We start from the raw sequence: 12,636 nt of genomic DNA, 5'->3' as shown, positions 1-12,636 counted from the left end.
CGCCTTTCCGAGGTCGGGAGCTCGGAAACGGCCCAAGTGAAAAGGCACGCATGCGGGAACAGCTCGGAATTTGCCTCTTGTTCTCAGGCCTCAAATCCAAGGCCACCCAAACAGCCGAATTGGACCTATTGGCCCCAAATTCCAATTCCACACTCAAATTCTATGCATCCAAACACAGCTTAGGCGTTTTGGTGGAAAACTTCTAAATCGTGAATTGTGGGTCACGGAATTGCATCGCGGGAGAGTTTTTGACACTCCGCATCCGTTAGTTTGACATGGCCAATTTTTTTTCTTTCAAATTGCCCCCTAAAACAATTCAATCAGAGCTTTGACCAACAGGGAGGTGACACCATCTAAGGATTGCACACATTTAGCAATTTAGAAAGCTCGTTTTGATGCTTAATCACTTGAAAACTCTAAATATCCGCTAATTTTCTATAATCGTACAGATGTAGAGGCAGGAGGGGGGCTCCGATGAGGCTCCGCCACAGCTACTATACATACAGATTTACACATGCATTGCACTGTCATGAGAGGAATTACATTACTGCTACTACTTGATCACAATGGCATGAATTCCTCATCGATGACCTTGTAGTGCTTCTTGGCATCGTACTGCTGCACGATGAGCACCGACGCCGTGGTGGAGAAGTCCGACGAGGCCAGGATATCGCCGACAGGGCCGAGCTCGAGGCACTCGGCCCACTCCTCCAGCCCCTCGGTGAGCACCGAGTTCCGGTCCCTCCCTCTGCCGACGACGAAAAGCCGGTACTCCCCTTGCATCCCCCGCAGCACCGATACCAGCTCCGCCCCGTCGGCGACGTGCTTCTCCAGGTACCCCACCGCCTTGTTCCCTGCGACGTGTTTCCGGTAGAACTCGGCGAAGTACTTGTCGTCCGCCTGCGCCTGTAGCTCCTCCTGCCCCAGCACCGACGCCGGCTGCTGGATGTTCCGCCGGCTCTTGGACTCGAACAGGCTCGTCCTCGCCTTGGCCCGAGCCTGCGCCGTCGCGTTCTGCACGATCCGAAGTGCCGTGAGCCGCATCCCGGGATGCTTGCACATGAAGGACGCCAGCGTCAGCGCCTCCCGATCATCGGCGCCGCCGATGAAGACCACCACCACCGCGCTCTGCGGTGCATCTGGCATCGTCATGGTAGGGGAGCGCTGCTTCCCGAAGCCTCGGTCCACCATGATCCCCACTGAGCATGGCGCTAGCTGCAGCACCTTCTGGTTCACCAGCCGGAACCCGAAGTGGCCGCCGTCCATGGTGCCATCCAGGCACTGGGTCTTGTGGAACGGGAGAAGGATGAGCGCTGCCATCGCGTCCTCGGCACAGATGCAGATGTCGCTGTGCATGTCCGGGAAGGAGGAGAGCGCCAGCAGCCTGCGCACCTTCACCTTGTCGCTGTCGCCGCCGCAGTCCGCCTGGTACGCGTCCAGCGCCTCGCCGATGAGCTTCCGCATCTCTGACACCTCCTCGTCCACCACAGTCACCCCGTCGAACCCGCCTCCCTTAACGATGGTCGCGGCCGTTTGGTCCGTCAGCTGCACCATGTCCACGGCGTAGCATGCCAGCTCGCCGTTGCCGGCGCCCCACCGCAGCGTCTCCATGAGGAACGCCAGAGTGGGCACGTCCTGCGGGCCGTGGAGGCCGACGACGAGCCGTAACTCCGTGGATGGGTCGTGGTGCTGCAGCCCCATGAGGCGCCACTGCACGCTCCGGCGCGCCCAGGACGCGATCCCCATGCCCACCATGGGCGTCACCGCCACGTTGAGCGCCACCATGAAGATGATGGCCATGAACGACTTGTCCGTGATTATCCCGGACTCGAACGCGGCCAGCGCGCAGTAGATGTGGAAGTACCCCTTGACGTTGAGGAGCATGCCGAGCGCCAGCGCCTCCAGCCAGCCGAGCCCCTGGAGCAGCCCGACGCCGGCGCAGCCCACGAGCTTCCCCAGCGTGCCCATGGCGGTGACGAAGAACACTTTCCACCACGGGAAGGGCAGGTTCATGACGTAGACGCGCAGCCCTTCGTTCTTGGTCAGCCCCGAGGCCTCGATGTCGTCGGTGGTCTGCCGGAGCGAGAGGCACACGTGGGCGACGTAGAGCGGCAGCACGAAGGAGCTGAGCACGAAGTTGATCTTGCTGACCAGCAGCCGCGACACCCTCCCGTCGCACGGGAACGCGAGGCCGACGAGGAACGCGGCCATGTTGACGTCGAGGCGGAGCACGGAGCTGAACCAGCACAGCGTCGCCGCCACCAGCGCCACCAGAGACAGGTCGAACCCGCGCATGCGCCGGCCCTCCGGGTTGCGCCCGTCCACCCAGTCCGCCATTACCCTGGACACGAACCCGGACATGACAACCACCACTAGCACGGCCGCTGTGAGCGCCGGCTGCCGGAACAAGCCGGGGCCTTCAGTGCCGTCAGCGTCACTGTCGCGCCATATTATGCTGCCGAGCGCGATGAGGAGAGTGGTGACCAAGTCGGACGTGATGCCGGCGCCGACGGCGAGGCGGCCGACGTTGGTCTTGGCGATCTTGAGGTCGGTGGCGAGGCGGGTGAGCACGGGGGAGGCGGTGTTGGAGAGCGCGATGGCGAGGCCGAGGAAGGCGCGGAGGGAGAGCTCGTGCACGATCCCACCCTTGTCCTGCATGACGGGGGTGTGGAAGAGCGTGACGAGGACGCAGGTGGAGATGATGCCGGCGTAGGCGACGACGGCGTCGCCGGTTGGCCCGTCCAGCAGCGCGAAGGGGTCCATCTCCACGCCCAGCGCGAACAGGTAGGGCGCGAAGATGAAGCTGCCGATCTTGCCGAACACCAGGTTGATGGCGTTGGTGATGGACAGAACCCGGAACTGCGCGAGGATGATGCCCAGCTGCTCGATCGGCCGCCATTAATCGATCGCCATTGACGAGAAGAAGAAGCAGAGCCATGTCAGCGAATTGCAAGAGTGTACGAACAAACAAGAAATCAAATGGAGGTTGATGCCCGTGGGGACTACGTACGAGGAGGTCCGAGAAAACGCGGGGCTGGTAGACGTTGCGGAGGAGGGCGTAGAGGATCTTGCTGGTGACGAGGGTGACGCCGAACTCGAAGAGGATGGTGTTGTAGTTGGCCGACAGGACGCTGCTCGTCATCGAGCAATCCATGGCTGCAGACCGGTGAGATCGATCGCACTCTTGTAAAATCCTTCAGCAGGCGTCTTACACGATCGCGGCACCTACCTACCTACTAATCAATCCTCTTCGATCAGATCGACCGGAGAACAGAAGTTGACCAGGAGAAATTTGGCTTGATTGCGCTACGAACAAGGAACAGGGGGCGGCTGGCACAGAGCATTTCGCGGGGCATTTTCCCTTTCAGTCTTCTCTCTTCCCCAGCTGTTGTTTGCGATCGATGTTGCTGAAATTAGATCGCGCGAGCTGCTAGATTTCCTGCACCGCATTCAGGTAGCCACATCATAGGTCCATATTTAGACAGCATTTTGCTACACGTTTCCGCGGCATCTTGCTTGCACAATCTATATTTACAACCTTTTAGCTAGACCAACACGATGTCATGTCCACTGCTTCTTTCATAGCCCCTTTTGGGATTTGTTCAGCTATCAATAATCAGCACTGTTTGACTAACCTACGTGAAGGTTTTGTCTGTTTTTTTAGACGGAAGGCTCGAAATGAGCCCGGCTTTGAACTAACGAAGCCACAATCGGCCATGAGTTACAACACAGGTTACAACACACACGCGCAAAGCGCACAACCCAACATAACAAGAGACAACACAGAGAACATCAAGCCGAAGCGCCAACTTGATCCAAGATGAGGGAGCCTTGTCTCTTGCTGCACCAGAGCGATCGCGACCATGTCCACACCAACAAACCTCTACCGCGTCAAGACTACTGCCCAAGGGGACACACAATGACGGGCACGCAACCTAGTAGAACTTGAGGAGCCAAAGGAGGGGGGTCTTACGACGACGCCTCCAAGAAGGTGAATGGCGCAAGAACGTGTCATCGTCGTTGGCAGAGATCGAGGTACTGCAAAGTTTTCAACCAGACCCGAAACCACCACTCCTGGAGCTCGGGCTAGGTCTAGACCAAAACAAAACACCATCCCCTGGCATTGGGATAGGCACACCGGCAACAACTATGGCATAACGCCGAAGTAGCAAAGCCCCCCAAGGCGCTAAAGAGGGCATCAGCGACCGCAACAGAACCGTGTAAAAGCAGCCATGTTGATGTTGCGAGAGGGCTACGACACGAGCAAGAGGCCGTAGGGTGATCAGAAGACACTGCCAGAGACGCTAGCACGAAGTGAGGCTCCCAAAGGGAGCATATTGAGGCGGAGGGACAGAGTCCTTCATCTCGAATAGGAGGGCCATCATCAGGGCGCCTTCAACAAGGGAGCAACACCCGCAGGTGATGTCGTCATCGACACAAGCAAAGATGTGTGTGACTTTCGCCAAGGTCCAAACCTGATCCAAAATCCGGTCGCCGTCGCGAGGACGCAGAGCGAACAAAGCAGAAATCACTGTCGCGCCACCGACAGAAATCATGCTATGGACTAGCCCCAACTAGACTCATGCAAGGAGAACACAAGAGCTGTGGCTGGCAAGGCTCGGCCAGACCCAGAGCTAGCCATCGACGGCGCTAGTTCGGTGGCACCACGACGGCCACGCCATTCCCAGCGCGCTAGCCCCTGTAGAAGCACAACCAAAATGGCCATAGGGAAACCAGACCGTAGCCACGAGCGGTTTTGTCTGTTTTCAAAAAAAAACTCCAAAATGCCAGGAATTTTCTGTAAATTGGCAAGGCTGAACCATTGTACTACAACATGTAGGCATGAAAATTGAAGAAAGTAGCACACTAAACCAGTGTTGGGCATCCAAACATCATAATTGGATGAAAATGTCACAACTTGACATTGTACATGGTCTGGGCAAGAAAGTTCCTAAATAAAAAATAAAAATAAAACACACGAGTGTACAACATCTAGACATGCTAAATGGGAAAAATTGCAGCACTGGACCATCAGTAGAGTTTAATTTCTATGAAATGAGATTAATCATGGGTTGTCCATCGGCTGGCAAGACAAAACATTACATACTCCCTTTGCTAGCCAGTTAGGCAACGTACTGTAATAATACGCGTCCACTTGGCATTGCCAGATCAGATAGGTGAGCCATTCTTGTCAGCTCATGGAAAATAAATTTAAGGGTTATGTTGTGTTAGTAATTTTTTAATAATGCACACTGGTGACATATTTCTTACATTGGGTACTCGCTGACACAAATCTGATCATTGGGGGAAGTTGAATTTAACTCCTCCATTTTTTTAGATCAACAAGGATCTCTCCCCAGCGCCATTTCATAGAAAAGAAGTCATACAAAGTTTCAACAGCTAGAGAAAGGAAAAGTTGTCCAACGGAAAGTAAACACATCTCTCTGAACTACGCACTGGAAAACACTGGAAGAGGAAGAAGTTGCCATCCCAACTATCCAAACTTCCAGCTAATTTCAGCACTCTCAAAGTTCACAAACACAAAAACAAGTCATGCGAATGTGTCATTTTCATAGCGTCCTCTTTTTCTTCTCCCGCGCTAGACTCCCAAAAAAAGCTTTTGTTTTTCAATCACATTACCACATGGATGTTGTGAGATTGACCAGATGCTCCTGGAGATACGCCAGGGTCGCCCTACCTTCATAGCTTGAGTTCCAAGATGAGGCACAGTCGAAGGAGGGGCACTTCACCCCACATGGAGGCAGATATGAAATTTCATTTTGGCAAATAGCAGGTCCATGAATTATTCATTTTTTCACTTTCTAGCTCCTTAAAAGGTTTCTTCCAGTCTCGAATAAGTAAACCAGGCACCAGACCTGTTTCAAATTGATCTATCTAACCTTGTTAAAGACAAGGTTATTTCTATTCAGCCACATACCCCAGAGGATGGCAGATGAAACTACATTGAAATGTGTAAATCTCGTATTGCATAACCACTTAGAAGCAATTCAATCAAAATTTAACACATGAATACTAAAAACCTCATCCACCAGATCCCAGAGGGCTCTAGCTACTATACACTCAAACATAAAATGTTGAACATTTTCAAATTCACTACACATCTCACACTTCATAGGCTTGGGAATGCCTCTAGCTCTAAGATTATCCCTAGTCATGATCTGTTTTGAGAGAACATCCATAGAAAAACTTGCACCTAGGTGGAATTTTTAGTTTCCAGACAGGTGGCAAGTAAATAGGGATTATCCCTCGAAAATTAATAATAGCATAAAGAGAACTGGAAGAATAAATCCCAGAAAAATTGTACTGCCAGATTACATGATCCTCTCCCTAAAAAAAATGAACCTAGCAACTTCTAAGAGTTCTTGCCACTGAATCATCATCTCAGTAAAAGTTCTCCTAAAAGCTCATCTAATGTCATGTCCATCCCAAATATCAGATATTGTTTTGTTGGTTAGAAACAAAATAAAGATCCCAAAATTGAGTTGCTAAGGGGGAATTTCCAAACCAGATATCCTCCTAAATTTTTATGGACTTTCCATTGCCTATATGACATTTATATCCAAATTTAACTACCTTGGATGCCCACATCACTCCTTTCCAAAATGTGGAAGGTTGGAGATCATGGACGGACAAAATGTTTGGATATTTTGTGTTATATTTAGCATCAAGGATTCTGACTGCTCCCTCACTCTGAATGTACCTCTTAATCCAAGAACCAATTAGGAAGATATTCAAATCTTGGAGATTAGGAATACCCAGGCCTCCAAAATCTTTCTTCATGCAGATAGAAGGCCAGTTTGCTAGATGGATTTTGTGATTACCCTCTTCATCATTTCACATAAACTTGGTCATTTATGTATCTACCAATTTCAAGGTCCATTTAGGAATTTAAAGATGGAAAGTAGATATATGGGTATGCTAGCAAGACAAGATTGGATAAGAATTGTTTTGGCAGCAGAGGACAACAATTTCCCACCTAGTGATTCTTTTGAGAATGTTCTCAATGAGAGGTTGTAGATCCTCTCTTTTAAGCCTATCATTATGTAATGGAATCCCTAGGTATTTAACAGGACAACTACCCATAACACATTGGAAAATGTCAAGTAAAGGTTGTGTTTCTATAGCATCCATATTAATGGAAATAAGCTCATTTTTATGAAAATTTATCCTCATGCAAGAAAGTTGCTCAAAACAGGTGAGAATCCACCTCAAATTTAAAGCTACTCTTGGATCATTTTGCAGGAAAAGAAGAGTGTCATTAGCATGCTACTGCTATAAAGATCTCAATGATTCTCAAAAAACAAAAACAAAAAACTCAAAAAAAGCTACTTACTATAGTAATCTTTCTTTAAACCCTAAGAATATATATTACTCCCTCCAATCCATAATAAGTGTCAGCAAAGTTATACTAAATCACCCACACTCTTTCTTTAAAAAACTACTACTGCTATAATCTGCTACAGTACCTACGAGCAGTCCAGAGCAATAGTTGATGTTCAGTTTTTGGGTCTGTCAACTCGGTACCGCCTGTGTGATACATTGACTGTTATGTGATGATGCCCACTTCCCCAGCAAACTGAAACGGAGTACCAAAATTGTACAGTATTCCAAACAGAATTGAGAATTAAGAACATGTAACTGCAGGTGGACATGAATCCAAATAATAAAAACTGTTGATTTCATTTCATTACAGTTTTCTTAATAAAAGAGAATGTCAAGAGTTAAATACCTACAATGTCAATAAACCAATACATGAATTGCAGGAACAGATACCGATGTCAACATGGATCTACACTAGGAATTTCTAGTCTTTGATGTTTCATATGCTACCAGAGTCTAACTACAATGAACCGAAGCAGAGGAGCTTTTGGCTTCAGAATTCCCAAGGATAGTGCACAGGAGCAAGCCTTCAAAGAAGAGCAACTCCATGTCTTGAACTGACGAACTTCAACTGATAATCTGTAAAGGAGATGTAGGAAAACAGTCAATTCATCACTTATATATATGAAATAAATTGTTTATTTTGCAGTAAGCATGGTAGCACAGCAGCTCAACAGGGGTAAAGACTAAAGACTTATAACAGTGAACACGGGCAGAATAATCACACAACAATCCAGATCAAAGCATACATTCCACCGCTTGATAGTGAATACAGTATGTTAAATTTCAGCAGACTCCAGTTATAAGCAGTATGAAAAAAAAAACACATGACACTGGTATTAGTTATCATTGCAATACTAGTGATCTGTGATTTTGTAAGTTTACAGCTCATAAGCCCAAAAGTTCAGCACAGGTTTAGAACTGAAAATAACCAGCTCAAAAGTTGCATTTTGGCTCTATAAGATTATTTTGGCTTGAGCCTACTCTGAGGCTGGACAAAAGAAACCCTAGGAATTCTCACTAAAGCTCTGAATATCTTTTGGAGTTCTAGTCCAGAAAAGAAACAGTGAGTGCATCCAGGTGATTTCCAGTCAAATTGGATAGATACTGTGCAGGCTGATTTTAGCTTGCCAAGTAAATCCAAGTGGTTCCTAGTTTAGGCTTAAATTCTAAGACTACAGGTATTCCATTATGTGGCTGACCCACTCTTGATTTCTAGGGTAAAATAAGTGAAGAACACAAGCCAGGCTAACTTATATATAATAGAGTTGCATAACCACAATTTGGTAGAATTTAATCCACCATGAACCTCAGCATACCAAACATAGGATTCAAAAGTCAAGGCTAAAATCATAAAGATGCATTAAAAATCACACAAGGCAAACAAATAAACATGAAAGTATACTGCTAAAACATCTAGCAAACATTCTCTCAACAACACAAAATGTACCGTATGAACTATGAATGGCATAACGCAATAGGGCCAAGGCCATTGGAAGAAGTCTATCAACATCCACTTTCATAAATAGTCCAAAATGCAGCACATAAGGAACAAAAATTTATTCATTACATGATCTGATGCATCAGTATTTCAATACAAAAACGTGAACCCAACTGTTTCAAATTTAGACCATAAATGTCATGACGGGTAAAGTGGTCTGACAATTCAAGATGGGATTTGGTTAACCATTTATCTTTCAGATTCGAACCAATTGAACCATTTTGTGTTAATAGGCAATATAGGTTAACCATTAGGTTATTAGGGTTTAAATGATTAGCCATTGGTTTATTAAGGTTGGACCACTTTTAACATAAATTCTTACGTTTGGCTATTCTACTTTGCTAACGATACCAGCAGACATAGAAAACAATTTTGAAAACATTATCCAAGATGAACCATATAGCAACCGTTTCATGTTCAGAGTTAGTGTCAGGAAGCTCCACGACCTGGTGAAACATTCAAACTAGAGGGTGTGAATACTGATCACGAAGGACTTCAGAGACTGATCCAATAATGTGTGAATTGTTAATACGACACTTCCCACTTCAGAGATTGAATCCTAAGTGTTAGGACAACACTTCCAAAGCATGCTTTGTGAACATATATGAGGACTGATCTTCTGCTTCAACCATTTCATGATTGAAAAGATAGTGAATGGATGGAAAACGTTGAACCTAAATCATTTTGGGGGTTAACTACACGAACGGACAGACAGACCATTGGGCACTTTTTTAGGTTAGGTTAACCTGACCAACGGATAAAGGGGAACCGAGTAACAATTTTACTGACAATCTATCTATTCACCATAAGAACAGATGTTCATTGATAAACATGAACCCAAAGAGGCCATACCTGAGCCCAAATCATTTTGGGGCTAAGCACACAGCCCATTGGGCACTATTTTAGGTTAGATTAACCTAACCCATGTATAAAGGGGAACCGAGTCCCAATTTTACTGACAATCTATCTATTCACCATAAGAAAAGATGTTCATTGATAAACATGAACTCAAAGAGAGACCATACTTAGCCCAAATCATTTTGGGGTTCACCATACAGCCAATTGGGCACTTTTTTTTTAGGTTGGATTAACCTAACTATGTATAAAGGGGAACCGAGTCCCAATTTTACTGACAATCTATCTATTCACCATAAGAACAGATGTTCATTGATAAACATGAACTCAACGAACCCAAACCCACACTGAGGTTAGTTCAATTAAGCTTACGAATACATAAGCACACACTTACAGTCTACAGCACACAATCAAATTGAGCTCACCAAACTTGCTTAAACCCATATTACCAAAGGAGAGACTCCCTAGAAACTGAGGGTGCATTTATTCCACAACATATCAACCCTAATGAATAGATACAGAACATGACAAATTAAATGTGTCTGCCACCTTACCATCAAGGCCAAACTCAATAACAATAAATTCCAATCATCAAAATGTCATTGTATATGGGATCACAGATAAAATTATGCGTCTGCAACTTTGAAGTATACCCATATGCCACATAACTTGGCAAGCAATTAACTATAGGAGCTTTGACCAGAATTCTTGTAAAGGATTAGCTTAATTAATCTTGAAAATAGATAGGCACTTTGCACAGGTAACAATTTACAGAACACAATCATGTTAAGTTAACCCAGGCTTGTTTATGATACTGACACTTCAATCACTAAAGCATTAACAACCAGGATCCCCATGCCACATACTACTGGCACATCTACATTAGCATTGCAAGAATGCACTACTGGACACAGATCAAACTAAAAAACCATAATCTACAGCAATACTATTATTGCACTGAAAGTCTGAAACTGGCAAATAAAACTTTACCTAAATGAAGCCTTGCTCAACAACGTCAGAGGTAGGTGGAGTTGGAGAGGAAAGGCAGCGCAGTCATGGACGAAACCAGCTCCGCTGCGCTGGTTGTACCACCATTGGCCGCAGCCCCTGCGGCGGTCCTCCTGCTGCGCTTGGTGGCCCTGGCGAGCTTGAGGTGCGCGTCGACAAAGTTCTCCATGCGCTTGACCTCGAGCTGCTTGATGAAATCGATGCGGTCGCGCTCGATCTCGAGGGAGTGCCTCTGCTTGGCGCTCTCGACGCGCTCGTACATCTCGGCGAACGCCTCGATGGCCCTGGCCAGCTCGCCGGCGCCGGCATCGGTTTCGCTGCGGCGGCGGCGGCCGTTGCTGCCGCCGGAGAGCGATGAGAGGGAGCGGGAGGGTGAGTGGTGGGGGCTGTTGTTGTTGTTGTTATGGGGGGGATCGTCGGAGGCGTCGGAGCCGGACGCGGCGGCTGCGGCGGCTCTGGCGTGCTGGATGATGGCGGCGGTGGGGAGCGGCGCGCCGCGGCGGTAGTCGGGCTGGATGGGGAGCGCCATGCGGAGGGGCGAGGAGGTCGGGGACGGGGATGGGGACGGCGAGGCGGGGCGCTTCCGTCCCGCGGCGGAGGCGGCGGGGTGGATGGGCAGCGCGAAGTGGAGGGCGGGGGGGTGGGAGGGGTGCCTGGCCTTGGCGGCGCAGGCGGCGAGCGTGGGCCCGACGAGGCGGTGCAGCTCGTCGTAGAAGCTCCAGGCGGAGGGCCCGCCGCGGGCGCGCTCGGCCTTGTACTTCTTCTTGAGCGTGTCGACGCGGTTCTTGCACTGCACGTCGGTGCGCGGCGGGCGCCTGCGCGCGGCGGCGCCGCGGCGCGTGTTGACGGCCTCGGCCACCTCCTTCCACTGCTTCTGGCGCAGGTTGCCGCGGTTGAGGTCCTCGTAGCGGCTGCCCCAGGCGCCGACGAGCGCCGCCGTCTCGCCCTCGCTCCAGCAGTCCTCGCGGTAGGGCAGGTTCGGGTTGGGCGGCGGGAGCCTGCCGCCGCCCCGAGAAGAGCCAGCCCCGGCCGCGGCAGCAGCCGCCGCCGACGCCATCTCCCTGGATTCCATCGGTCAGATCTCGCCGGGAAAGGTAACCCTAGGAGAGGAGGACGCGGTCGTGACGGTAAGGGGCCGGTGCGGATTTGGAAGGGGCTGGCGGTGAGGGGGGAATAAAAGGAGACGGCGAGGTGGGGGTGCCGGCGGAGACGGGCACGCGTGGGGCACGTGAGCGGCGAGGAGGTGTCATGGTGGCGACCGGACCGGGCCGGATCGGAGTCGTGCTGCCGCCCGCCGTTGGATGGGTTTGACCGGGCAACCGGCGATTACTTCCTTCCTTCCGTATTTCGGACGGACGGAGAGAGAGGCTGGCTGTGCGTGTGTGATAATGACAGGCAGGCAGGCAGGCGCGGCGACCGACAGGCAGCCAGGCAGCCGGGGTTTGGAGACCGGACGGAATACGGTGGCGGCGAAGAATTACGGCTGTACCCCTGGGAGGGAGGTGGCGGGCGGCAGGGGCAGGTCGGGGATTTGGTGCGGGACGGCAGGCGTGGGGAGGTGAGGTGGTCGCCGTTGGTCGGCTCGCGTTGCGTTTTCGTCCGGGCGCTCCCCCGAAGGAGGGGAGAGAAGACACAGCAGCAGCACAGGCAGAGGCAGTGCACACGGAAGACTCGCGGTGGTGGGAGAGGGAATGGGGTGGTGTGGTGGGCCCGCGCGGGGAGGCGGCAATAATTGTCGCCTCTGCTGCTGGGGAGGGGAGTGATCACCTGCTCTGCCCGGAAACGAGGACGAACAGCCGCACGGCTTCGGCGTCGGCTCCAAGTGTGTCATGTTCATTAAAGTATCCATTTTTCACTTTCATAAAAAAAAA

At 49.8% G+C, this 12,636-nt stretch overlaps 2 protein-coding genes across 2 annotated transcripts; both read right to left on the bottom strand.

Moving 5' to 3' along the window:
- Positions 1 to 354: 354 nt before the first annotated feature.
- On the bottom strand, positions 355 to 3,501 carry LOC127327543 (cation/H(+) antiporter 28). The gene is made up of 2 exons (XM_051354323.2): positions 3,011 to 3,501; positions 355 to 2,880 (listed from the first exon to the last, which is right to left on the bottom strand). The coding sequence occupies exons 1-2, from the start codon at positions 3,152 to 3,154 to the stop codon at positions 562 to 564; spliced, it is 2,463 nt and encodes an 820-aa protein (XP_051210283.1). The 5' UTR covers positions 3,155 to 3,501; the 3' UTR covers positions 355 to 561.
- Positions 3,502 to 7,682: 4,181 nt separating this feature from the next.
- On the bottom strand, positions 7,683 to 12,399 carry LOC127327542 (uncharacterized). Its single transcript, XM_051354322.2, has 2 exons — positions 10,748 to 12,399; positions 7,683 to 7,980 (listed from the first exon to the last, which is right to left on the bottom strand). The coding sequence occupies exon 1, from the start codon at positions 11,835 to 11,837 to the stop codon at positions 10,773 to 10,775; it is 1,065 nt and encodes a 354-aa protein (XP_051210282.1). The 5' UTR covers positions 11,838 to 12,399; the 3' UTR covers positions 7,683 to 7,980; positions 10,748 to 10,772.
- Between the last annotated feature and the right edge of the window lie 237 nt (positions 12,400 to 12,636).

The sequence above is a fragment of the Lolium perenne genome, chromosome 1 (assembly GCF_019359855.2).
Source record: "Lolium perenne isolate Kyuss_39 chromosome 1, Kyuss_2.0, whole genome shotgun sequence".
Taxonomy (NCBI): Eukaryota; Viridiplantae; Streptophyta; class Magnoliopsida; order Poales; family Poaceae; genus Lolium; species Lolium perenne.
Note: the sequence above shows the minus strand (reverse complement) of the source record. Positions and strands in the feature narration are given on the sequence as shown.

What these genes read in the sequence shown, in the direction of transcription:
- LOC127327543 (XM_051354323.2), bottom strand. Translation starts at nt 3,154, where the DNA reads ATGGATTGCTCGATGACGAGCAGCGTCCTGTCGGCCAACTACAACACC. An exon ending in GCGTTTTCTCGGACCTCCTC is followed by an intron (nt 2,881 to 3,010) that starts GTACGTAGTCCC and finishes CCGATCGAGCAG; the next exon opens with CTGGGCATCATCCTCGCGCA.
- LOC127327542 (XM_051354322.2), bottom strand. Translation starts at nt 11,837, where the DNA reads ATGGAATCCAGGGAGATGGCGTCGGCGGCGGCTGCTGCCGCGGCCGGG.